This window comes from Thunnus thynnus, chromosome 21 (genome assembly GCF_963924715.1).
Source record: "Thunnus thynnus chromosome 21, fThuThy2.1, whole genome shotgun sequence".
In the NCBI taxonomy this organism is placed as follows: domain Eukaryota; kingdom Metazoa; phylum Chordata; class Actinopteri; order Scombriformes; family Scombridae; genus Thunnus; species Thunnus thynnus.
This window is the reverse complement of record NC_089537.1, coordinates 11,279,423-11,303,913: the sequence shown is the minus strand read 5'-3', so window position 1 is coordinate 11,303,913 and position 24,491 is coordinate 11,279,423. Positions and strand designations below refer to the sequence as shown.

The 24,491-nt window shown below is 41.0% G+C and overlaps 1 protein-coding gene across 23 annotated transcripts in view; it reads right to left on the bottom strand.

The window, feature by feature from the left end:
* The window catches only part of si:ch211-285f17.1 (sickle tail protein homolog), a 113,805-nt gene that overhangs the window by 25,680 nt on the left and 63,634 nt on the right, over positions 1 to 24,491 (bottom strand). For 14 of the 23 annotated variants that reach the window (XM_067578275.1, XM_067578274.1, XM_067578271.1 and 11 more), the window contains exons 2-4: positions 21,926 to 22,212; positions 3,833 to 3,913; positions 2,567 to 2,762 (exon numbers count right to left, since the gene is read on the bottom strand). In XM_067578275.1, coding sequence (XP_067434376.1) covers positions 2,567 to 2,762; positions 3,833 to 3,913; positions 21,926 to 22,212 — 564 coding nt within the window. Of the gene's footprint in view, positions 1 to 2,566; positions 2,763 to 3,832; positions 3,914 to 9,348; positions 9,508 to 19,895; positions 20,130 to 21,925; positions 22,213 to 23,914; positions 24,064 to 24,491 lie in introns of those variants that run through there. The other 9 variants (XM_067578268.1, XM_067578284.1, XM_067578287.1 and 6 more) reach the window with 6 other exon arrangements.

Genomic DNA, 24,491 nt, shown 5'->3' with positions numbered 1-24,491 from the left:
ACAGAAGCATATTTGCAAGATGTATGCTATTGAACTAATTCTTCTACTCCACTCCTGTCCCATTGCTTAGTTATTTATAACGTGAGTCGGGGACAGCGGCACGGCTATGAGCTCGGGGTGGAACAGTACAAGTTGTGCATCAAAAAGACCAAAGGCTGAACCTCTGAACCCTGGGTGTGGCCTCTGTACTGTGCTTTAGAAAAACAGATGTCTCTCCACAAAACTTATGGACACGCCCACACTGCACTTGTATAAACAATGCCACGGAAAAGAAAAAAAAAAAACTATTTCTATTTCTATTTCTATTCTTTAATTCATTGCTCCAAAGAGCCTGGTACTAAATTTAATAGGCATTACCTGTAGCAACAATAGTCAGTTTCTCTTCTAATTATGTTGTGTCATATTTCATGAGAACCATCCTGAAAGTCACATTTTATGAACTGCTGAGATAAAAGACTTCTTGTGATACATTTCACTTTTATATCTATCAAATACACTGAAAATAGCTGGATTTAAGGAAAGGAGCAATGGTTTTACTCGGTGTAACCTCATAAAAGGACCAAGCCAGTAAAAGCTACCAGATGTTGGTGAAATATTATACAAGATCCTACATGCTCCACGAGACAGAGTGAGACAGAGAGAGGGCAAATCCAGGAAATAAAACTGCTGAGTCTATCCATTGCGCTTTCTGGTCTGTCTGGGTTTCTGGGTAGTAATAACTTAACAAAGTGCCCATTTGCAGAATAACTTCATTTTTCCCTGGAGAGCTCTTCTGTTAACAGTTGGCCAGTTTTCACCCAGATGTTAGCAACTAAAGCGAATGAGTGTGATGACTAAGTGCCATTGACTGAGCACACATAATGAAAATTTGAATTCTTCAACATCACTTTTATTAGCGACAACAAAGCTGAATAGCTCTGTTCTAACAAAGAGTCATATTACATTCCTGAGTGCCTGGTTTCACTCAGGATTGGAAGCAAATGGCCAGTGGGTTTCCTGACCAAATGGGCACAGCACAGCAGACTGTCTGAGCTTGAAAAGTTTTCCATCTCCCCAGTGAGGCACAAAAGTTTAAAGTAAGCGGTTAAGCTAAGAATATTCTCCTCCATCTCTTAAAATGTATTTTTAAGTTTAAAAAACAACACAAAAAGCTGCAGAATGCTACATTACTGTATTACAACTATGGTATAAATGTTTTTTAAATACACTACACAGCAGATGCAACGCTCTAGAATGAATCTGATACTCACATTAGGGGTTTTTAGGATTTCCTGTTTTCTGCTGAGTCTTGTGATGATCTGGAAAAGACCACGCTACAACTCCTACAGTACAAGCAGAAGAAACTAGGGTGCCCCAAATGTCTGCTGGGACCAAGCGAAGCATGTGTCTGTGTGTGTTTGTGTGTGTGTGCGTGTGTGTGAGACTGTGGGAGGGACACAGTTGTAAAGTGGTGCCCCTTTTTTCTCCTCCCCCTTCATCACACCATAACCCCCCACTGTCCTAACGCTTTGTCCTGATGTTTTTCAGAAAGAGAAAGAGAGAGATGGAGCGTGTGTGTGTGTGTGTGTGTGTGTGTGTGTGTGGGTGTATGTGCATACAAGTGTGGTAAAGCATATGTGTTAAAAGTGTTTTTGTAGGGGTTTTGCATTTTTGCTTCTCAAGCAAAGCAAGAGACGCTACTGGCACTGAAAAGTGTGGAAAACGATACCCTGTAGTTTCATTCATTTTCACTTTGGTCAAAAGGCGTGCCACTCAGACACTTTGCTATTATCCAACATCAGATGCCTTGCTAAGTGGTGAGCTACCTTTGAAGACAATCTTCCTTAAAAAATTACAGACTCTACACTTTGTTTGGAGAGTTCTCAAACTTTTTCCAGCACTCTCACCCTAATGCAGGAACCTAATTCTGCACAACTTAACAGCGTTTCTGCATATGGATGCAAATGAAGCACCATGTGTGTTGATAAGACGACCCATTTCTAATCCTGTCAATAACACGATGGCATATAGTGGATGGATTCCCTAATCTTTCACTACAGAGGAAATGAATTCTAATTAACGCGGAGCTGTGAGCTGAGGTGGAGAGAGGAGAGAAGGAGGAGAGGAGAAGACAGATGGACCGAGAGGGAAGGACTTGGGCTGTCGAGGTGAAACAGTGAGATCACTGTGTGGTTAGAAGTTATTTCAGAGAGCTCTTAAGTTATACCAAGATTATGCTAAAAGAGCTGCAAAATGTAGGCTATCAAACAGGATGAATGTCAATTTACCTTTACCTCTGCCTATTCACAATGTCAATTTTAAAATTTAAGCTCCAGCCTTTATTCTCAATAAGTTCTTAATAGTTCAGATAGAGGAACTTATCTGTGGTGAAATACTTCCAATTTGGAGATTTTCAGTGAGAAACTGAAACAGGTGGCTGACACATTTAGTTCTCACCAACAAGTAAAAAGACCTCACATTTAATTCAGATAAGAAACACTTTGAGACTTCAGACTGAAAACGAAGCAAATCCATTCCCTCAACTGACTGAATTATCAGCAATACAAAGGTCTAACACACAGCATACCTAGCGAGCGGTCCTTTGTCTGGTTGGTTGATCGCACCACAGGCAGGCTGGCACGAACCCGGCTGCCTCGAGTGAAGGCTGTGGGTGCGTCGGCCTCAGACATGGTGTCCAATGAGTCCAGGGAGGCCAGGGAGAGATGGTCAACCTGGTCGCCGATGCTGGGCTGAGGGCTGGGGCCGTGCTTGGGGCTTCTGCTCTGGAGGGGGAGGCACATGTAAACATATAATACGGTGAGGGTGAGACCATGGGTGCTGTACACAAGATGTTACAGTGCGTGCATGACTTTTTTTATTCTTCAAAAAACACAATTTGAAACACAAGTTTTCAAATTTTCCACTGAGTGTCAAACAGTTTTAATAGGATGCATTTGGTAGAGTTAGAAAATAACACTGTAACACTGTGTGTTATGAGTCACACACATTCTTTGACGAACTAGAATAAAGCGTCTTCAATTTTGCCCTTAAGCTTGACTCCAGTACAACTACAGTAAATAAAACAAAAGATTTTTAGCCATGCAAACGTGCAAAGAAGTGCATGTCACTGATACATGCTCACACATCTAACACTGCTCTGTACTAACTCACGAGTTCACAGTGCTTAAAATGATGAGAAATAAGGAAGCTTATTAACATTTTTACATGAACGAGAAACTCCTTTTAACGACTAATTACGAATCAGGAATTGTGTCATCAGAACTTGCAGATCAGTTTGCGACTCTGTAATTAGATCTGCTTGACGTGGCATCCTCAAGCCAGGGCTACAATAAGACGATATGTGATGAGACTACAGAGCCCATTGAGCTATTGTGCTGTGCTGTAAGGTGATCTGCACTACAGGGACGAGGTGGGACTGAACCTGAGGGGTCAGTGAACACTGGGCTCTTTATGAAATGCTCTTCTCTCCTGGCAGAAGGCATAGGGCTAATGCAGCTGCAGACACAAGGCCAGGTACACAAGGTTATCTTTAACACACATGCATGCACACGCTGCTGTTCACTCACAGTCGTACACCTATGGACAAATAAAGAATTTAAGCATTTTACATTAAGTGTGGTTGACATTTGTGGGAGCTTTCACGGCCGAAACTGGTTTAACTCGGCAGCCAAGTGAGCTGGCAGACACAGACTGGGCAGACGCTGAGAGACAGGGGGCAGAAGGGTTGGGAACATGGCCACACGGCAGATGTTGGTGAGGATGCAAACATAACCACACACACACACACACACGCACAATTGCATGATGCAGATAAGATAAAAGGCCGACTAACTCTGTGGGGCAATTGGATTTTCATCAAGTACCTCTGAATGTCAAGCTCAGAGTGAAGGGAGGAGAGCATGCCCTGTAAAGACTGATGGGAGAAAAGAGGAGAGAAGGAGAAAACGAAAAGCAAATGGCTAAGAAATGCCAGTTGGAGGGTGAGATGGAAAAAGAAATGGTCATCAAACAAAACAGAAGAACCATGGAAACAGCTCAATGCCAACAACAGACCAAAGAAGAGGAGAAAGAGGCTAAAAGGAGAACCTAGATGTGAAGGTATCTTCAGTCTCAGTTGTCGGTTACTTACAACTTTTATAATTGTATTTGAGCTTAATGAGTACTGACACAAACATCTTGCAACCCCCTATTTAATAATTTCTATAATAATGTTAATCGCTATCATCAATGTAATACCATTTTCTGTTTAATAATAGAGCATTTCAAATCATCACTATTCATATGATATTTGCTAAGTCATTGTGTGTGAACATTTATTTGATGCACCTTCATAGCTTCCTGACACAGCAGGCAAAACTGCTGAGCCATCACTCAACTGCTGCAATTCCATTAAAATACGCTTAGGCTGTGGAACTGAAGGGATTAAAAATAGATGAATAAAAATGTGCCCTCATACTGTTAATACATGATGATAGTCGCCTTTACACAGGGAGGTCACATGGAGTTAACATGTCACTTGAAACCAGACATGTGTTGGGAAATTTTATCTGGACACTGAATGATTTATGAGTGTATTCAATGGTGGTGGGTCCAAACAGCCTTCCCACACTGCTGTTCTGTCTTCTAAAATGCTACTGTGTCACCCTTGGGAATCTTGAATCATACTGGCTTCCTCCCTCACCTGTAGGTAGTAATTATGTCAGAGTGGTTTGGCAGCGTAATCCAATATTTACTAAAATACCAAAGCGGAGGAAGAAGAGCCTGCATTCAAACTTGTGTAAAAGTTTACTTGACTATCGTATTATATGAGCTTACTGTCTTTTACATGAAAAAACACACAAACAAAAACTTTGGTGACTTATTGTGTTAGTTTTTAATTACAATTTGATTGGAACCACTACTTAGAGAAACATAATTTTGTAAAATGACAGCACAATATGATCCCACTGAAAGCCAATATACACTCACCAGCGACTTTATTAGGTACACACACCTGTGAAATCTAATGCAATCCAATACAACGGCTCTGCCATAAATTCTACATTTACAAAGCTTATACGTTTTCAGTTTTTGTTGACATTGTCAGAAAGGTGATAATTCTACTTTATGTTTACTATTGAGGTCATAGTGGATGGTGGTGTATTGGAATGCGCTATATTGAAAAGTGTTCCTAATATTTTGCCCCCTTCATGTATGTTAACGGAGTGGACAAAATATTAGGAACACAATCCGTACATGTAAAATTTATGGCAGAGTTGTTGTATTGGATTACATTAGATTGCACAGATGTACTTAATAAAGTAGCTGTTGTGTATACAGTATATTACTATTGAACTATTGCCAAGGCATAAAGGCATAAATCTCACAAGATGGAAATATCAATGCCTATATCACAGCTCGACTGATAAACTGGCAGAGTAGATACTGTATCAGCTAATAGCTATATATCAGTAATATCAGTAATTATGTCAGTTGATGTAAGTAACAAGAAATTCCAAAGATATTTTTAAGGCAATTTAAAAATAGTGCCCTCATAACATTGTTAGTCCACTGGAGAGCACTTCTTCAACAGCAAAATGCTCCACTTAATCTTGGTCATAGTAATTTAATAATTACATTTGAGTGATTATTGTCCCTATGTGTTTATCTAGAAAAACCAAAACAAAACTATTGGCTAAACTCTTCATATTGATATTAGCATCAGCCTAAAAAAATCCAGTATTGGTCGAGCTATACCTGAGTAAAACTATGTACTGTAGCTTTAGCTTAGCTTGTTGTAGCCACCACAAACTACTGGTCATACCAGACCATGTAAGGCTGTTGTGGCAAACCACTGAGTACTGTATATTGTATTGAGAGACGGTGGGTTTAAAGCTTATGAATTGAACTACTCATTTGCAAGAGGAAGATTGTGTCATTTCTTCTTTAAAAGTTACATATAGCCTTACATATAGCCTTAAGTATGCTAATTAGGTGAAACAAACTAGCAGAAAAAATGTTACAATGGACAGCTGAGGAAGAATTGCACAGGAAAGACAGATAGTAAAAGCAGCAAATTGCAAATGAGACCTTCTGCCTCCTTGTGGAAAGGGGTAATTAAGTTTAACAACTCCACACCAGTCCACATCTGACAAATGAGGTGTCCCCTCCAAAGGTCGACCGTTTAGTTCAAATGAACTCCTCCCTCTCTCTCTCTGCCCCTCTGTCTCATGGACACACACTCCGAGATCATCATTATGGCAGCGGCTACGCATGATATTGCTGAAATGCCTTGCATCAAAAGCCACTTCCTGTCCCAGCTAACCACTTCCCGCTTTTGGGTCCAGATGTGAAAACCGCAGGCCAACCACTGATTAGCACTGTAAAACCTGCTTCGACCCACTCACACCTACAGTACATTCCACACCAGTGATTTCTCCTGCTTCAGTCAATCCCGTACAGCCTGTGATTCTGCTTTTTCAGCAGCGGCTCCCTCTGAACACCACATTTGCTCTGACAGCTATGATAAATGTGGAACTGAGACACCGACATTAACTTATACATGGAACTATGACAAGTTATAAAGTCATGAAAAGACCCTTTTGAGAAGGAACGTGTCTAGAAAACAGATCTTGAAAGTGTCAAAGAAATCAGGAAATGTGTATTACAATGACGGTGGGTTGTTTGTGAAGAGCTACAGCCAGTGTTAGTGGATTGTTATTATAAGACCTGGGTCATATACTTATTCCAGTATGTTAGAGCAGATCTAGAAATAACTTTGCCTCATCTAAATGCTCACATTGGGTGGTTCAGAGATGCTATGTACCTTAAGTTTTCACATTGTCTTTCTGATTGCTTGCAGCAATTATATATTAAATAGATGTCAAGTGCAATGTAACGTAGACAAGCAATGATTACGAAAACAACCATGCATGCAGAGAAAATACAAGATGAAAGTAGTTCAAATGTGTGTTGTCAGTGTGTTGTGTGTTTGTGTGTTTGAAAGAGAGAAAGAGGGATACAAAGAGAGACAGAGTGCATGCATGAGTGAGTCAGGCCATTGTTCCAGAAAATCTGACCCGAACCCAGGACATCCTGAAAACATTTATGCAACTGTGGTCTTACAAACAATATGCTGTCATCAGAACGACAGCTCAGGTCAGTTTTGCGTGTGTATCTGCATTTCACGATATATGTAATATTCAAAATTTATAGGTTAGTGCTGCTACATGTAGCACATTGCACTTTTATTTTTAACAAAGCCAACATTTCACTTCTCACTGCACCTGCACCTCGTGTGCACGTGTGTACAGTATGGGTGCTTTTCATTGCTTTCAAACCAGCAACCTGTCACCTGCCTTGAATATTACAAAGCCATTTCTAACTGAACGGACAATGTTGCATGATTTCATGCAGCAGAACAAATTATGTTATATCATGTGGCCCCTGTCTTAGTTCCTGACAGACAGACTAACATGAGGAGCCGAGATGGGGTGATTAAAGTAAATTATGATTGTTAAGAATAATGGTAGCTCCCGTCAGGAGCCTGCTGTGTCACTCATGGAGACTTAAGTATAGACATAGCCTCGAAAGTTGCCTGAGCATCATGTACCACACTTGCTGCCAGATTGCACAAAGCCCACTGATTGGTGTCTACTTTCTTATACAATCAACATAGTTGGGGTTATAATAGCTTTCTCATACCATGACCTGGCTTTCACCTTAAGAAAAAGAGGGCATTCTCCTGATATATCTGCAGTCATGTTGCTCTTTCTCACCTTTGGGCTACAAAATTTTTAGATCTATGACATGATACACCATATGTTTCCCAAGTTAAGCCAGGAAGCCTCAAAGACAGCTTACATTCACACATATTCATCTACAACACTCTCGGGGTCCAACCACAATAGCAGGCATTCATGCATGCATTCCTTTATGTACACAAACAGGGTGAACACGCACACAGGCAACCAGAGAAACAAGTTTTATTCACTCATTCTATATTGTCTTTCCAGACATGAAAGAATGTAAACACAAGATTGGAGGTGGAGGCTTGTGTGGCTTTAAACACAAACTTCAGCAATGTGAGCATGGCTTTCCACTTAAGATGCTAATTTGGCTGGGGCTCTGGGGAGCGGAAATAGAGCTAACTGTAATTACCTGGTCTGATCTGTATGGGAAACACATAAACACAAGATGGAGGTTCTGCAGACTGTTAACCCCTTACTTAACTTGTCTCATTATGACATGTTATTTCATTTGGAGCATTGAATCTGGCAAAGTTAACGTGGTAAGCGTTGGTGTCAAATATGAGTTTGTGTTTCTGCTGAAGTCCTTTAGCAAAACACTGCAACAACACCGTCCTCCCTCCAAAATTAGAAAATCAATTTAGATGAGATTAAGATTTGTCACATATTTTTTCTTCAAAGACAATAGTCTACCAAAGCTGGCACAAAACTACAAGAGTTCATTAAAAAACACCTGTGTGAGTCTGAAACTAAACGCCACAGCAGTTTTGCACAACTTTGAAGCATAAAAGCCCCTGTCAATCAACCAGTCAGCACTCAGTCCGTATGCTGTCTGTGGACAGACCATCATCCTTTGTCTCCCCCAGCCTTAATGACATTATACCGAAATCCCCTAGTCATCCATTCCCATTCATTGCTACTACATCCCTCTCTCCCTCCCTCCTCTGATGCATTCCTCCTCTAATCCCTTCATCCAAATCCCCAGATGACCTTTCAGAGATGGGCTTGCATGTTAATTGGTGTGTTAAAAGGAGATGACTTTATAGTATCCACAGTCAAAGTTGAATATGAAGCTGTCATTTGACAAAGGCAGTAGGTTTGACAATGTGTTTATAATCACATGATCACGTTAGAAATCTGTGGGCCAAATAATAACCAGAACTATTCCTCTCTCATTAATAAAATATTACATTGGCAAGTAAAATATAATCAGGCAGATCTGTCATTCAGAAATGCATAATCAACATCAGAGACAATGCTGCCTGTTGTTGACCCAGTGCACAGGGGAGGCAAGATGACTATCTCTTCCGCCACTTGTGACTTTTCGAACAACTGAGCCACACCGTCCAATTGATTTCACCCACTCACGCATGCATGAATTAGTCACGGTTATCACCAGCAGACATCACCCCCTCCCCTGAATGAGCGAGGTTACAAAAGTCAACTTTGCGTAACCATCAGATATATCAGCCAAAGGGAGTCTGTGGACTAGAGAATGCCATCCTCAGCTGGTTCTGCTATGCCAGGTTCACAAGCTGAATCATGTATGATCTCACTTCAAACATTTTAAATGATATATTTTTCTAGATTATCTTAAAAAAAGCATAAATGCAGTATTTACCATATTAGACCTGTGGCGATCTCCCTCCATCAGTGACTTCCATTTGAGATTGGAAACTCTCTAGTATAAGGGAAACGGTCTCTTCCTCCAGTGTTATTTCAGCCCTTGTAGCACTTGCTCTGTGCAACTGCCCTGTCCTGTTCTCTTCCCTTTCTGCTCTACCCCACAGCGGATGCCCCCCCTATCCAATGCAGACACCGCTCCACACCCCTAACTATTCAACAGCACAACACAAATACACACAATCTGCACCTGGTGGACAGCAGGGGAAAGTCATTATTTGTATGTGAGCGTATACATTGTGTGTATGTGACTGTGTGTGAGACAGAGATTGCTGTTAGAGAGTGAGGGATGTCTACATGAATCACAACGTTCAAACATTTCTTTACTTGCAGATAATTCCAGCAGTATCAGATCCCAGCAACATTTATAAAACTCCTCAAAGTTTCCATTTGGTGCTAAAAAATACATTTCATCTTAAAACGGCAGCTTCAACACTAATCCCCACATCCTATCTCAGCTTCCATCTCACTGCCCCGAGGCTTGTGGCTGAAGACAGAGAGGAGATGACACTTGTGTCCTGAGGAGATAAGAGCCTGGTCTACCCTCAGGGATCCTGAGAGCCTATGCAAGATATACTCAGCAGGCCCTCGTCATAATACGCACTAACACACATACAAATGCATGGGCACACACACTAAGCCAAATAACAGTACATAGGCATAGTTTGGTTTCTGAGCAAATTTTATGATAGTGAATGTTGTTGGGATCATTACAGGAAGGGCAATGTGTGTTGCTAAGTAACCTGCGCATTGTTTTATTGACAACGCAGTGTGCTGTGGTTTCAGGCATGCAGTCAAGTCAAGGTGTTACATAAGATTACAGATCCAGACTCACACAACGACTGGCAGATTATTTACTAGACTTGCATGCAACAATTTGCATGCACCTACGAGTGTGTACACTTAAGCGCCGTGTCACACCCAACCTGGAAAACATTACAGCCAATTCTACTTGTTATAGCATATTGCCCTCCAGGCTTGTACTCTGGATTTTTATCTCAATCAGAGTTTTTATCAAGTTAAGTCATTAGCACAGATAAAATAATTATAGTAGGTGACTTTAATATTACTGTGAATGTTGATAATGACAGCCTTAGCACTGTGTTTATCACATTATTAGGCTGAATTGGCTTCTCTCAGAGTATAAATAAACCCACTCACTGTTTTAACCACACCCTTGACCTTGTTCTGGCATATGGCATCGAAACTGAACATTTAATAGCCTTTCAACAGAATCCTCTTTCATCTTTTTTTCAATAACTTTCAAATTCTTCTTACTGGACTACTTGCAATTAGACAATAAATGTCTTCACAAGAAGTCTATCTGATAGTGCTGTGGCTAAATTGAAGGAAGTGATTCTATCTATTCAATGCCATGTCTCAATAGAACAGAGGAATCTTATGCTAACTTTAGTTCCTCCCAAACTGATCATCTTGTTGATAGTGCTGCAGGCTTACTGTGAATGACACTCGACTCTATTGCCCCTTGAAAAAAGAAGATAATAAAACAAATGAGGTTAATTCCATTGTATAACTCCCAAATCTGCAAATTAAAGCAAACATTGCCTAAACTTGAAAACACATAGCGTTCCACCACACTGGAAGAATCTTGCTTAGTCAAGCAAGATAGTCTTAAAACATACAGGAAGGCCCTCAGTAATGCCAGAGCTGCCCATTACTCATCATTAATGGAGAAAAATAAAAACAAACCTGGGTTCCTTTTCAGCACTTTGGCTAGGCTGATAAAGAGTCATAACTCTATTGAGCCATGTTTTCCTATAGCTCTCAGTAGTAACAACTTCATGAGCTTCTTTAATGATTACATTCTAACTATTAGAAACGAAATTCATCACCTCCTGCCCTCAACTGGCACAGATTTATCCCCAAACACAGGAACCTTAGAAACAGCTGTTAAACCTGGTGTATATTTAGACTGTTTTCCCCCAATCGACCTTCCCGAACTTACTTCAACTATTTCTTCATCTAAACCATCAACCTGTCTCTTAGACCCCATCGCAACATGGTTGCTTAAAGAAGTTTTACCCTTAGTTAGCACTTCTTTATGATCAATCTGTCTTTAGTAACAGGCTGTGTACCACAGTCCTTTAAAGTAGCTGTGATGAAACATCTTCTTAAAAAGCCTATTCTCGATCCAGGTGTCCCAACAAGTCTCTAAAGACTCTTCAGCTGATCCAGAATGCAGCTGCATGTGTACTGACAAGAACTAGGAAAAGAGATCATATTTCTCCCATATTAGCTTCTCTGCTCTGGCTCCCTGTAAAATCCAGAAGAGAATTTAAAATCCTTCTCCTCACTTACAAAGCCCTTAATGGTCAGGCACCATCAGAGCTTATACTTCCCTATTATCCCACTTAAACACTGCGCTCCCAGAATGCAGGCTTACTTATGGTTTGTAGAGTCTCCAAAAGTAGAATGGGAGGCAGAGCCTTCAGCTATCAGGCTCCTCTCCTGTGGAACCATCTTCCAGTTTGGGTCTGGTAGGCAGACACCCTCTCTACGTTTAAGAGTAGGCTTAAAACTTTCCTTTCTCATAAAGCTTTTAGTTAGGGCCGGCTCAGGCTTGTCCCCTAGTTATGTATGCTGCTATAAGCCTCGACTGCCGGGGCACTTCCCATGATGCACTGAGCTCCTCTCTCCTCCTCTCCATCTCCATCTGTATGCATTTATGTCCCATTAATGCATGTTACTAACTCAGCATCTTCTCTCTTCCATAGTTTTGTGCTTTCTTGTCTCTCTCCTCCTGTTACTTTCTGCACGTATTTCTGCGTCCGGAGCTACAGAATCTGGATCTGTGATTGCAATTGATTAGTCTAATTATTATTATTACTACTATTATTATTATTTTTACTATACATCTCTATGTGGAACTTGTATTGTTCCACTTCCACTATCATATTATTCCTCCCCCCTCTCTTTCTCTCTCAACCCAACTAGTTGAGGCAGATGGCCATCCACCCAGAGCCCAGTTCTGCTCAAAGTTTATTCCCGTTAAAAGGGAGTTTTTCTTTGCTGCTGTTGCCAAGTGCTTGCTCACTGGGGAATGATGGGTCTCTGTAAATAATATTGTAAAGAGTATGGTCTAAACTTGCTCTATATGAAAAGTGCCCTGGATGAGGTAACTTCTGTTATGATTTGGTGTTATATAAATAAAACTGACTTGACTTGACTCCCTCACTGTCTCTCTTACCAAACAAATACATGCAAAGTATGTGCTGACGGGGCTACAGAGCCATGATCTGTCCAGACTTGCTCTTTAATATCACTTCATCAAGAGAAAAACACATTTGACATCCCTGAACACTTACAACATCCCAGAATAACGCAATAAATGTTTGATTAACTCCAACGCACACAGGTTTCCTCCGTAGTGAAGCACAAAGAGCCCACCCAATTCATATTATACACACACATTTCAGAAAGGCCATTTATTTGACATGTCCTCACATGAACCTCTCCTGTCTCCAGTGAGTGTCCCTCCGGTGGTAAAATAAAGGACCTTCCAGGTCTAATTTGAGCTTCTCTGGCTGTATATCTGAGAATGTGTGGATGTGTGTGTGGCTGCAAGCCTGTGGTCACAAAGACAAAGGGGGCTTTCTTCATTCCAGAGAAATCGGAGTCCTGCATCCTCTATACAATGTTACACACACATACAGTATACTCACACATAAACTACAGTAATGTGATGAAAGGGAAAATTCTAGCAGTGCCAAAGATCAAGTGAATTTTTGCACCTTCATTGATTGGGAAACCTTGGCTGGTTTTAAATCACAGCATTTTGTTAAGTGTCAAGTCTCCTTTTTGTCCCATGAAACTAGCCCGATAATGGCTTTGCTATTCATGCCTAATTAACAAGTCACCGAGGACCACATACGCTCCTCCAGTGAGCCTAAGATTTATTATATCCACTCTCTCAGGGGAGAGTTTCTCTGTGTGCCTGTGAGTGTGCAAAGAAAAGTCAGATAATCAGTAATAACCTGATATTTTCACCAGGCTTGACAAAACTGCATCCAGTGTTTCTGCATTTCCTGCACACGTCATTAGGTAAACACTGCAGTGTAGTTTACGCCTGAAAGATAAATTACGACTATTTTCAGTGCTTATCTGTCATACTTAAAAAAGAAAAAATCATTATCCATTGTTTTTTTCCTCTCACTGATTTCAATAGTAACATGCAGTGTGCTTAATATCCACTTGTGACCTAAGTGACCTGTTTTTGACCTCCTAGACACAATAAGAAACTCTACTCATACACACAGTCACCTCTCAGCTCAGTGATGCTTCAATCCACTACATATGATAACTTGTAACATTCCCACTGTGGACAAACAACAGCGCCAATTGATGCTTGAGGTGCTATATCACCATGTTTTCCCTGCACTGAGCTTCAGGCTCATGACTGACTTGTTTTGTTGTACAATGTTAACACTGAGTGCAAAGTGTTAAACCTCAAACTAAACAAAACATAGACAGAGCGGAGTTGCATATATATAATGTAAATAATTGTATATGTAAAACATGAGCCATAGTTGAGGTATATTATGGTGTCAACGTGACTATGAGGCGCTATGATGAACTGCAGCACATGCTCCACTTCTGTCAAATAGTCTAATTTATTACTGATTCCATTAGCTGCTGATGCCTGAAATATATACTGTTCTTTCCCATTGTATACTTACTCATATTCCCATCCCCATGGTGTTCCCCATCAACTATGTCATCTTGTTTAGTAAAAGAAAGACCTTCACTCTCTTTCTTTTGGCTGAAAACATTTAGAAAAGCACCTCTGCTGACTTTATGTCAAGTTGCTGCCATGCTTTTCTCCATCCCACAACCACACTCCACCCCTTTGCCTGCACTGAGAAGGGCCAACTGGAAATAAAGCGCAGGAGATCAAAATGAGGTTCAAGACAGATGCTTGGAGCTGGTCCTGTCAATGGTGAAACCATCCTGGTGTGCCTCTGTCTCTGCTTTGCCTTTTGAAGTTAGGTTCATACCTTTGGCCCAAGGTGGAGTCCAGATGTCGGACTGCATGCAGAGACTTGCAAAGCAAAGATACAGATAGAGAAAACAAGAGGAAACGCCCCTCTTGCTTGCTCACCATTTGGTTCTGGGGGTCATAAAGCTTGGAATCTCGTTGCCAATATATCAAAGATATTAACAGCTGTGTCAGTAATGGCGATCCATCAACATGAAAGATTTTGCATCTGGCTACCATAACCGCAGACTGAAGGCAAGTCATGTTATTGGTTGGCATGTAAAACCTTATTGTGGTTTCTGATGTCATGTGTATACTATACATCATTTTTGGCCCAAATATTAATAAATTAAAAGATCAGAAGTGTTTTTTTCACCCATGTATTGTGCCGGTGTAGCCTTCCCTAGCACTACATCATCAACAACAACAACAGCCATTATTCATGCCAAAGCACATGGACATGCAAAGACTTGGAGATACTGTGCATCTATTCTTCTAGCTGTCTTAATTGGTAAAGAAAAAGCAGAGAAATTGTTCAGTGAATCCATAAATGTTGGTAAAGTTAAAATTGTCCTTCATGGAGAAATTGTATCACCTGTTCTCTCTCGCCTTCCCTGTATTTGCACAATCCAGTTGATTAATACTTTCAAGAGACAAGATGATGATATATGGCAAAGAATTGTCCTCCGGAGAAGTTCCTCAGGCTGCAACTGCTGTATTGAAAAATGGTCTTAATTGTACCCATTGGAATGTAAGGTCTTAAGGTTAAAGAGGTCCCTGCCATTCCACCTCCATTCTCCACAAATCTGTCAAGAAAACCTAAACTTTTCAGGATCCTCATAACGATGACCTGCCCGTTAAGCCGGAGCAAAAACAATATAACAGAAGATAACTTCGACTTCTGTTGTTGACTTAAGCTTGGGCTAATACAGCTCTGTTATGCTGCAGAATAGTGCTCTGCAAAGAGCTCAGACCTGATTAGCTGGTCTGATTAACACACTGGCATTGCGTTTGAGACAGTGTGTAAAATTCTGTCTGGCTTGACTCATTATCAACAGTGATCAGAGGCAGGTCCATCAGGGCCTTCTGTCAGAGCAGCTTAACCCCCCTCCACACTCGGGATTAGACACAGCGTTGGCGCCACTCCACGGACCGCTTGTCCTCTCAGTTGGGGTGCTGCACCCCTAAAACCCGAACCCCCACCGCATAACCCTCGTTAACTGGCAGGTCAACGCATGCCCGTCATTAACCTTGTGGTTCTTGTTTGTGTTACTCGAGGTAGTTCTCAAAGTGTCATTTCATGCAGAGGTGGCAGATGCCATTAAAGCAGCCCAGCTCCTGCTCCTGATGGAGGTCTGATGATTGGAAACAGATGTTTTTCTGCAGACCTGCTGCACACAGCGTCTGATTGTGTGACTTTAGACACAAGGTGCAATAAAAACTACAACAAAGAAGGGTTTTGTAAAAACACATCTTTTGGTTATAAATGTTTTAGTATGCATTATCTACATGTGAGCCTACAGTACCAGATCTCTGTTTACACTTGTGATACCCTCATCATTGCACGGTAGGACAATGAATGATTGTTTTTCTGCAGTTCACTTAAAAACAGGAACGATACTCCCCCATAACTCCCTCCTGTTCTTTTTTTCTCTGATCAGATTTCTTGCAGGGAGTTGATGCATGCTCGGAGCCAGTGCTATCTAGCTGACCTTGGTTCCTTTGGAGCAAGAGTGTAGCAGGGCCAGGAGCCCACAGAGAGAAGTATGTGGGGGACTGGCCAATTGTTACCATGCATCAAAAAGACTCAGAGGGAGAGTTTACAGTACATTTACTGCCTATAATGACAAATGAGCGCTATTTATGTAGCTTTGTTCAACATGAATTGGAGGCAGGGTGCTCCATGTCATGTTATTGATGTTGCAGTCGTTACTAAATGCAGCATTTTACATGTTCATTTACTGTATGCCACTGATCTGCTTTTGACTTGCTGCCAGACTACTAGGAATTCCTGAAACAGGATCTCTTCTTGTGTGATGTTCTTCAAGGCTTTGCCCAATTTCTTTATTCCCATTAAACGCTTAGGGGTGGATATGATATCACTGTCTTTTTTTGAAAAGCAGTGAATTTTATTTAAGACCAGGATCATATTGTAAAAACATCATTATTGTTATCATTGTATGTCTCTTTTCTCTGCAGCTTTGTAACTTTGTGCTGAAGATCTAACCCTCGCAGGAAAAAAAATGTTGGCAAAATTTGACTTTGATGGATAAAGTAATAAAGGTCATTACTACAACATCTAGGAACATTTTGAGATTTTTGATGACACCAGTTATCAGGTCAAGTCTTTTGCCTTTGCTTTTTGGCAAACTTTACTCTCGCTGACAACAACACAATCACTAAGAGCAAATCAAGATTTGTTTACCTGCCTGTTTGTACACAAAATATTACTGGCAATTAAAGGAGTTACATCCCTATAGGGGCAGAAATCATAACTTAACATTGCCAATAATAACCAATACATGATGTATTACAAGACAGTTATCTATGATAGCTCATGTCTAAATGAAGAGAAAATAACAAATCTGAATCAATCATACATTTTATTTCATCAATGCATTTTGACATGCCTTCAGATTAACAGAACTATTGGCTTTTTATAACACATTCAACATGTGTGCCATATAAACATCAAACAGCCATAAACTGGTTAATAAATAACTGTCAGAGAGCAAATTAGTTCGAAATACAGGCTAACGTCTATGTAAGTAGTCAGTAATGTCCTGCAAGGAACTGCATTGCAATGGCCTTAAAGATTTGTTAAGGGTTTTGGCTGATGTAATCTAAAAGCTTAATGTGATGTAATGAGAGTGTTGCCTTATTATTTCTCAATAATACCAAGTATTTGTGACAAATGCAAAAGCTAGTATTGCACTTCTATTCAATTAGCTTTTCTGCTTCATCATGACATGTACTTTGTCAGTTTTGATCGACATTAACATCTTTGTGGCAACAGCAATTACAGTATATTATCTTATATTGCTAAATTGGATGATTAGTGCGTAGAAACAGCTGACACTGTCTTTTCCCAACACGTCCCCACCCAACACTAAACCATATAGTGTAGTAAGACTACACCATGAGCACCTGTTAACAAACTGCACAAGCAAATAATTTGCCCCTCTTGATACTCAAATTGCTACTATAATCTGTGCTCTCATCAGCCATTGGATTATCACAGCTTGGGGGCGACAGACCTGTCTGTCTGTTTGGTGCCCACAGCTGCAGACAGCTGTCCTAACATGGCCGCTCGTCTCTGTAGAAAAACCACTGGCCTAGCAAGTCACAGCTCATCACACACAGACACTGACACACAGGCAGAAGCAGGGAATTCACTGTGTGTATGTGTGTTTGTGATCGGTCAAGCGGTTCAGTTTGTGCTCGTCAAAGCCCCTGGGCAGAGAGGGGTGAGAGGATGGGTGGCGGTCAGGCCAATGGGATGTTATCTCATCTCCCTTGGGTGGGATCCAGGTCTTTGCAGGCCTGATGAGGAGCAGAGGAAATTAAACCACTCGCTTTTGTCACGGGTTTAAGGATCACAGAGAGTGAGGGAGAGAAATAAGTCACTCAGTGTGTGTCTTTGTGTGTGTGTATTTTTGTAGCCGTGCAGGGTGGAGCAGGGTCATCCACTCTTCAGACTAAAGCGATATCATCTTCCCAACCTCCGTTTCACCTTGATAAACCTCCGCCTTTGTAACTCAAACCTCCGGAGACACTTTTTTTCTCACCTCTGAAGCATGCACTGTTGCTACTGAGGTTGCTTTTCCTGTATGGTCGGCACTTTTACGTCTACGTGAGAACGGTAGCAAGTTTTCCTCTCTCCCATACTATGTGTCACAGATTTCACAGCGATATCGTTGGGTGAAAAGGTGACTTGTTTTCTTGCTGTTTTCTCTCAAGGCAGAATAATTATACCTCCCCAGGACACCAAATGACAAACGCTTCAAAAAACTTGATATATTTTTTTTTTGTTCTGTTTTAATTTTCCGCTGTTTATATTAACAGTGAGTGATTGCATCCCTCTTGGAATTCTGAATTAGATTATGACAAATGTGGTCTTCAATCATCAGCGCTGCATTTATTGCCAGAAATTCATGCTCAAACTGGTCTGTCTTGTGACAGCATCTTGCATCGTCTTCTTTGACATAATAAAAAGCAATCAGCACTCAATTCCCATCTCCAACATCTGAATAACATGTGAGGAGTTTCATTCAAAAATCAATTTAAAACTGTCAATTCAAACAAACTGTCAATCAGCACCAACAGATCACTGTATTTCTCTCATTTCATTACAGTGTTTCAGCAGCCAGGTGAAGATCTTTTTTTTTTTTTTACAATTACACAAAGTGGGATGAAAAATCATATTTTACAGAAAGCCTACCGATAAGAAAGCACTGCCAGATAATACCCTGCTAATAAGGAGAGTAAGTTCCAAACTAAATTTTCCATGACCCTAGAATGACCCAAAACATCATTTTCTATACAACTTCACACACAAGCAAAAGATAGTAGTCTCCATCTTGCTTCTTCTTCTCACCCTCTAACAGTGTGTGTATAACCAGCAACCACACACTGTAGGAATGCTGCTAAACAAATCTGCCAACCCTAGACACATTACAGGCAATGTAACGACGCCTCCTGAGAGACACAAGCCCATTTCTGGGGTCCATTGAAATGAATCCATTAATTTGTACACATTTGATCTCATGCCAAGAAAGAGACAATGCAAATGTAACATGAAAAACTGCAAAAGTAAGACTGTGAAAGTAATTGTGGAGCTTTTTAAGCACTACAACGACACTAAAATACATCCATAAGAAATATGGAATAACACTAAATCTCACACATTTAAGCAAACTTTGTATTAATACTAAAAATATACTTTGTTAATTGTAATATGCCAATGCAAAAACATGCAGTAATAATAATAATAACAGTGTAGCAGGAACAGCATATCATTTATTCTTATAGCTATATTGCCTCTATAATCTTCACCACCATGACAACCAAGCAAGATATAGCATGGTGTTAGATTACAACCCTTCTTCCGTTCTCGATAGATAATTCGCTCTGCAATTATAGTTACATAATTGCCATCTCGTTAAAATTATGGGGAGCTTCAGGTGATGGTATGTTAGGAGTGACTGACAGCCTCAAGGCGTTCATCTAACTTAACATCACAGGAAATAGATGCGCTCAAAGACTTTATCGCCCGTTTTTTTTCTTTCTGATAAAACTCGGGCGCCAACTTTTGCATTCGCTTCTCGGGAAGTTTGCAGCACCTGACAACCCGCCGCTGTGCAACACAGACACAGTGCCGTTTGGCTCAAGCGCAATAATTAATGCGTTAAAGTAGCAGCACTCAAAATGCTGTTTTGAATGTCCGGGAAGCTTCTGACTGCCTAACAGAAATTAAAAATAAAGCCTACCTTTATTGCCTGTGAGCGTTCTGAAGTCGCAGATGTGACAAGTGTATTCCTGCCAGTGTGAAAAGTTTACTTTTATTCCTCTGCGGGCTTCACGTACAGAGAGCCATGCCTCCAAACAATCTTCTGATCCATCGCCTGTTCTGCAGAGAGGCGCTGGTGCTGCACTCACACAAACACAGCTCGGCTCAGCTCTCGCACAGACCAGCTCCAGTTCGCTCCAGCAGGCACCTACAAGTAAACTGAGCCCCTCCAGCGGTGACATCATGAGTCACTATAGCAACTCTGACTCCACCCCAGTCCAGAGCTGAACTTACCTGTCTGACTACCTAATTTTCACAACTCTTTTCTACTTGCTCTGGATAGCAACAACAAATGCAAGCTGATTTTTCATAGATAGATCAGCTGTTGATTTAAATTGATGGATAAAATGCACACATGTACCCAACTCCCTCTCCCCTAAAAAAAACCACACACACACACACACACACACACTGGCAAGTTGATTGGAGTAACACACCCCCATCATCCCTGCTGATAGATATTACCTATGCAAATCTACAGAGTTCATGATCAGTGCAGTGAATTGAAACAGCATCTCATGAAAAGGGTTTACTTTGCATGTGGGCAGGCTGTGTGGGCTGCACTGAAAACAGCACACAAAATCCCTCTTGCACAATGCCCCGTACCATTGCCTGGAGCTCCCCTGTGGCTCGGTGCCAGTCTCACCATTACCTCGATTGTTTTGGCTACAAAGCCAGCTTGCCCCTCCCTTTTGTCTTCTCTGACCCGGCGCAAACAAAACAGACAATGACCAGGTGAGCCAAATGTCCACCTCGAGACTCCCTAAGCATCACCCTCCCCCATCAACTCACTTAACTTCAAAAAGCCTAGGCACGAGGAGACTTTATTATCTGTAAAAGCTCCTGTACAACACTAGGAAATGTATATTTTATACATCATACTGTAGTCTGGATTATACAAATCAGTCTCAAGTTATATGCAGGTCCAATTACAGTGATTAAAACAAGCTATGGAGGGTCTATCCAATTCAAACTGTTTGTGGCTCACATGTTTTCTACTTCTTCACAAAAACACCACCTCATATTCTCACTGCAGCTGTGGGAGGGAAACGTGACAGGCAGATTTATAGGATGGACTTCACATTCAACCTGCGGCAAAAAAGAAGAGGAAATAGTTTTGCACTGTTGCCTCAGTCTGCAGAGGAAAATAAAAATACCTGTAATGCCTGGAAAAGTAAAGACTGGACAAGAGCACAGAAAAGTTCACATATGAATCAGAACACCTTGTTATTTATCATGTAATCTGTTCTGTCAGGTCTCTTTTTTCATAGTTTTCATGTTAATAATTATTTGCATCTTATTTGAATTAAAGTAAATTTATGAAATACAGTAGTGAATACAGCAGCTTGAACTAAAACAAACTAAAAACACAGTGTAAAGTTGCTATGATGGATGTCTTAGCAAACAATTGCTTATGTACATATCCGTTGGACAAGAGGCAACATTAGGAGTTGTCTTTCTGTCCACCTGACAAATGTAAATATTATTCACTATCCTTTTAGCTCTGTCTCCATCAACTCCTGAAGGAAATATCTGACTCTTTAGCTGCTAAATGCTCCATTATGTTCATCAGCTAGCCGCTAACTTTGTCTGCCATTTGGTGCTGGGCAGGTAGATTACAGACCTTTTTTTTTTCACTCTAAAAGCAGCTTCCTTATGCTGGAAACAGGTTGATTAGTGTGAACTGGAAAACCAAAACAATGTGCTAAAAGACGCTAAAACGTAGGGCTGACGGGAACTGCAGAGTCTGGGGAGAATTCTCTGTGAGTTCATATAAGCAAACCCTTTCATATCCATTGTTAATATACTGATTAATGTAAAAAAAAGTTTATTTTAACTGCAATGTCTTGACTGAAATAAGAAAACAAAATAAAATTCAGATGGTTCAAAACAATTTGAGCCCAACCAAACAGCAACATTCCACATCCAAGCCTCTTTCAACCCACTGACCTGCTCCCGCAGCCTTTCCTGGTGGCCCATGATCGCTGAGGCGTGATGGGGGTATTTCTGCTTCAGATGCTCCAGGAAGGCCTCCCTCTTCTTGTCCATGTCTGGCGGCTGCATAGCCAGGATCTCTCGGGAACTGCGGGCTCCCCCTAACGTGTGCCTTCGAGGGACAGTTCGGCTGCCTTTGGTGTCCCCTCTCAAAGCAGCTGTCCCATTTGGGGAGGCCTGTCTGCGACTTACGTGCTCCGCGTCCTCTGGGGAGGTTACCTTCAGGTTGCTTTTGGTTTGCTCTGAGATGAAAGAGGGGACACAGAAACAAAGGGTCAAGATGTGCTGTGCTGATGTTTTGACATCAACACTGAGTGCATGCATGTATGTTATCCTTCTATAGGTCATGAAGAGGGCATGTCAGGGTTGTTGTGACACTTGAACTTCCCCTTGAGATTAATAAAGTACTCTATCTATCTATCTATCTATCTATCTATCTATCTATGTTAGAAAGTAGACAAAAAAGTCAGAAGCAATGCTGAAATAAATATTGTCAGCCCTGTTCATTACATATTCATGCTGCTTCATATTTCAGCATAAATCCACAATTTAATGTGGCAGACACAATATTGGTGATGAAAAGACAGAATTGAAACAGCTGTTCAGGCTTCTTTCCTTCAAAAAAAAGCCAAGGATATCCATTACAGTAATGCTGGGAGAGACAAATGGAGAAACTTGGAAATTATATCCAGATAATCTGTTGATACATCCAGAGCCTTGCAGAATATTGACATTAAGCAGAAACTGCCAAATGCAATAAGTTTACCTCAGGGATGAGATTTTGATTAAAAAATATTAAGAGGATATGTCTTTTCCTGTTTGTGATGATACTGTGACACAGATCTGTTCCCACTGAACACAAGTCCTGACAAGTTTTCTTGATTGTACAACCTATTCGGGAGCGTGTTTACAACCTAATAGCTACAGTCGTGTGACATTAAGAATGTTTCAGAACGAAAGCACACAAACAAACATTACAAACAATTTGTCTCCTACAAAAAAGTGATGTTAAAGAATGAATATTTGACTTTAGGGCAAAATGGAGATAAAGTAAACACAGCCTCCTTGGGCACATTAACATCTTTGCACTGTGTTATCTTGTCTTAAATCAATCAGGGCCTGGGAGATGCAAAATTAATCCATCAATCTCAAAGCTGTCACATGAGAAGAGAAGAGAAGAGGGAAAGAAAGAGTGGAATATGGATGGCAGGAGAGGAGGAGAGTTGCTGGAGTGTGAAAACAGAGGGGAAAGAAGCAATAAAGTAAGCTGATCTGCTGTCTTATTTTCTAGACAGGCAGGTAGAGCTATAATGTGTACCTTTCAGAGGGTAATGGTGGAAAATAAAGGACCTCTTATGGAGTTCAGCTCTTCAGCAGTTGAAAGAGAATATTTCAAGTGATTATTTTGTGAGCGGTTTAATATGGCTTTTCTTTTCTTCTTTGAAGGCTTGAAAGCATGCTGTGAGCCATGGATGAAAAAGGAATTTCGTGTTTTCCTCTCAAAGACATGTTGGGACTGAGGTAGAGCTAGCTTCTCAGATTTAACTAGTGCAACAACTTGGGACAAAACTGTGGAAAAACTCATGCAAATTTGATTCATCTTTCTTTCTTTCAATTAACAGCTTTTGTCTTTTTCATTTTCACCTGCAGATCTTTTGCGGAAAAAAATGCTTTGATCAGCAATCACAAAGAGAAGACCTAATTTTTGAGAAATACTAAGTGCTAAGGCGTAATGATCAAGCATTGTCACCAGCACCATCAGCCCAAACCCCCACCCTGCTCAAGTTCAGAGCCACGGCACGTCTCATGTACTTCCAATCCTATTTTTAACTCCCAAACACAGTTTCCCCACTGCTAACCAAATTACACTCAGCAGACAGAATAAACTCAAACCTCCATAGGAACTGCATTCATTTGCAGGTGGCATGTCAGAAAGCTCATTACCTTCCCCGAGTGAGCAATCTTTGTCTTCTTCTGCAATTTCTTCTTCCATTGCACTTTTGGGATCAACACACGGTGACGGGGAAAGAGTGAGGCAGGGAGAACCAGAAGCGGACCCGCTAACTGCTTGCTTAGAGATTCCAGACGTAGCTCACGTGGAAAAGGGGGCTTGAGATAGGCCCTGCCCCACAGCCCCAGGATAGACTGGTGGGGATTTAGAAAGTCAACTGCATTCCAGGACATAGAGCGACTAGCCCCTCACCCTCAGGCTAAAGCTCCACTGCTACCATGGAGTGGTCATAGAGTGAATGTAAATGTGTGCGAGAGAGCATAGAGGGGGTTGTAAAAGACGATATTTACAAGAACCACATTATCTCCTCTTAAAACTAAACCCTGAAACTAACAGGTGTCAGTCAAACTGTCTGTCTGACACACACACACACACACAAAAAAACACACACAAACACACAGTCTGTTCTTTATCAGCACTTTGTCTGCAAGCTATCTCTTGTTTAAGTCCCTGTCCCTGCAGAGGGGCCCACCAGACACCAGCATGAATCCAAATGTGTCATAACCTACT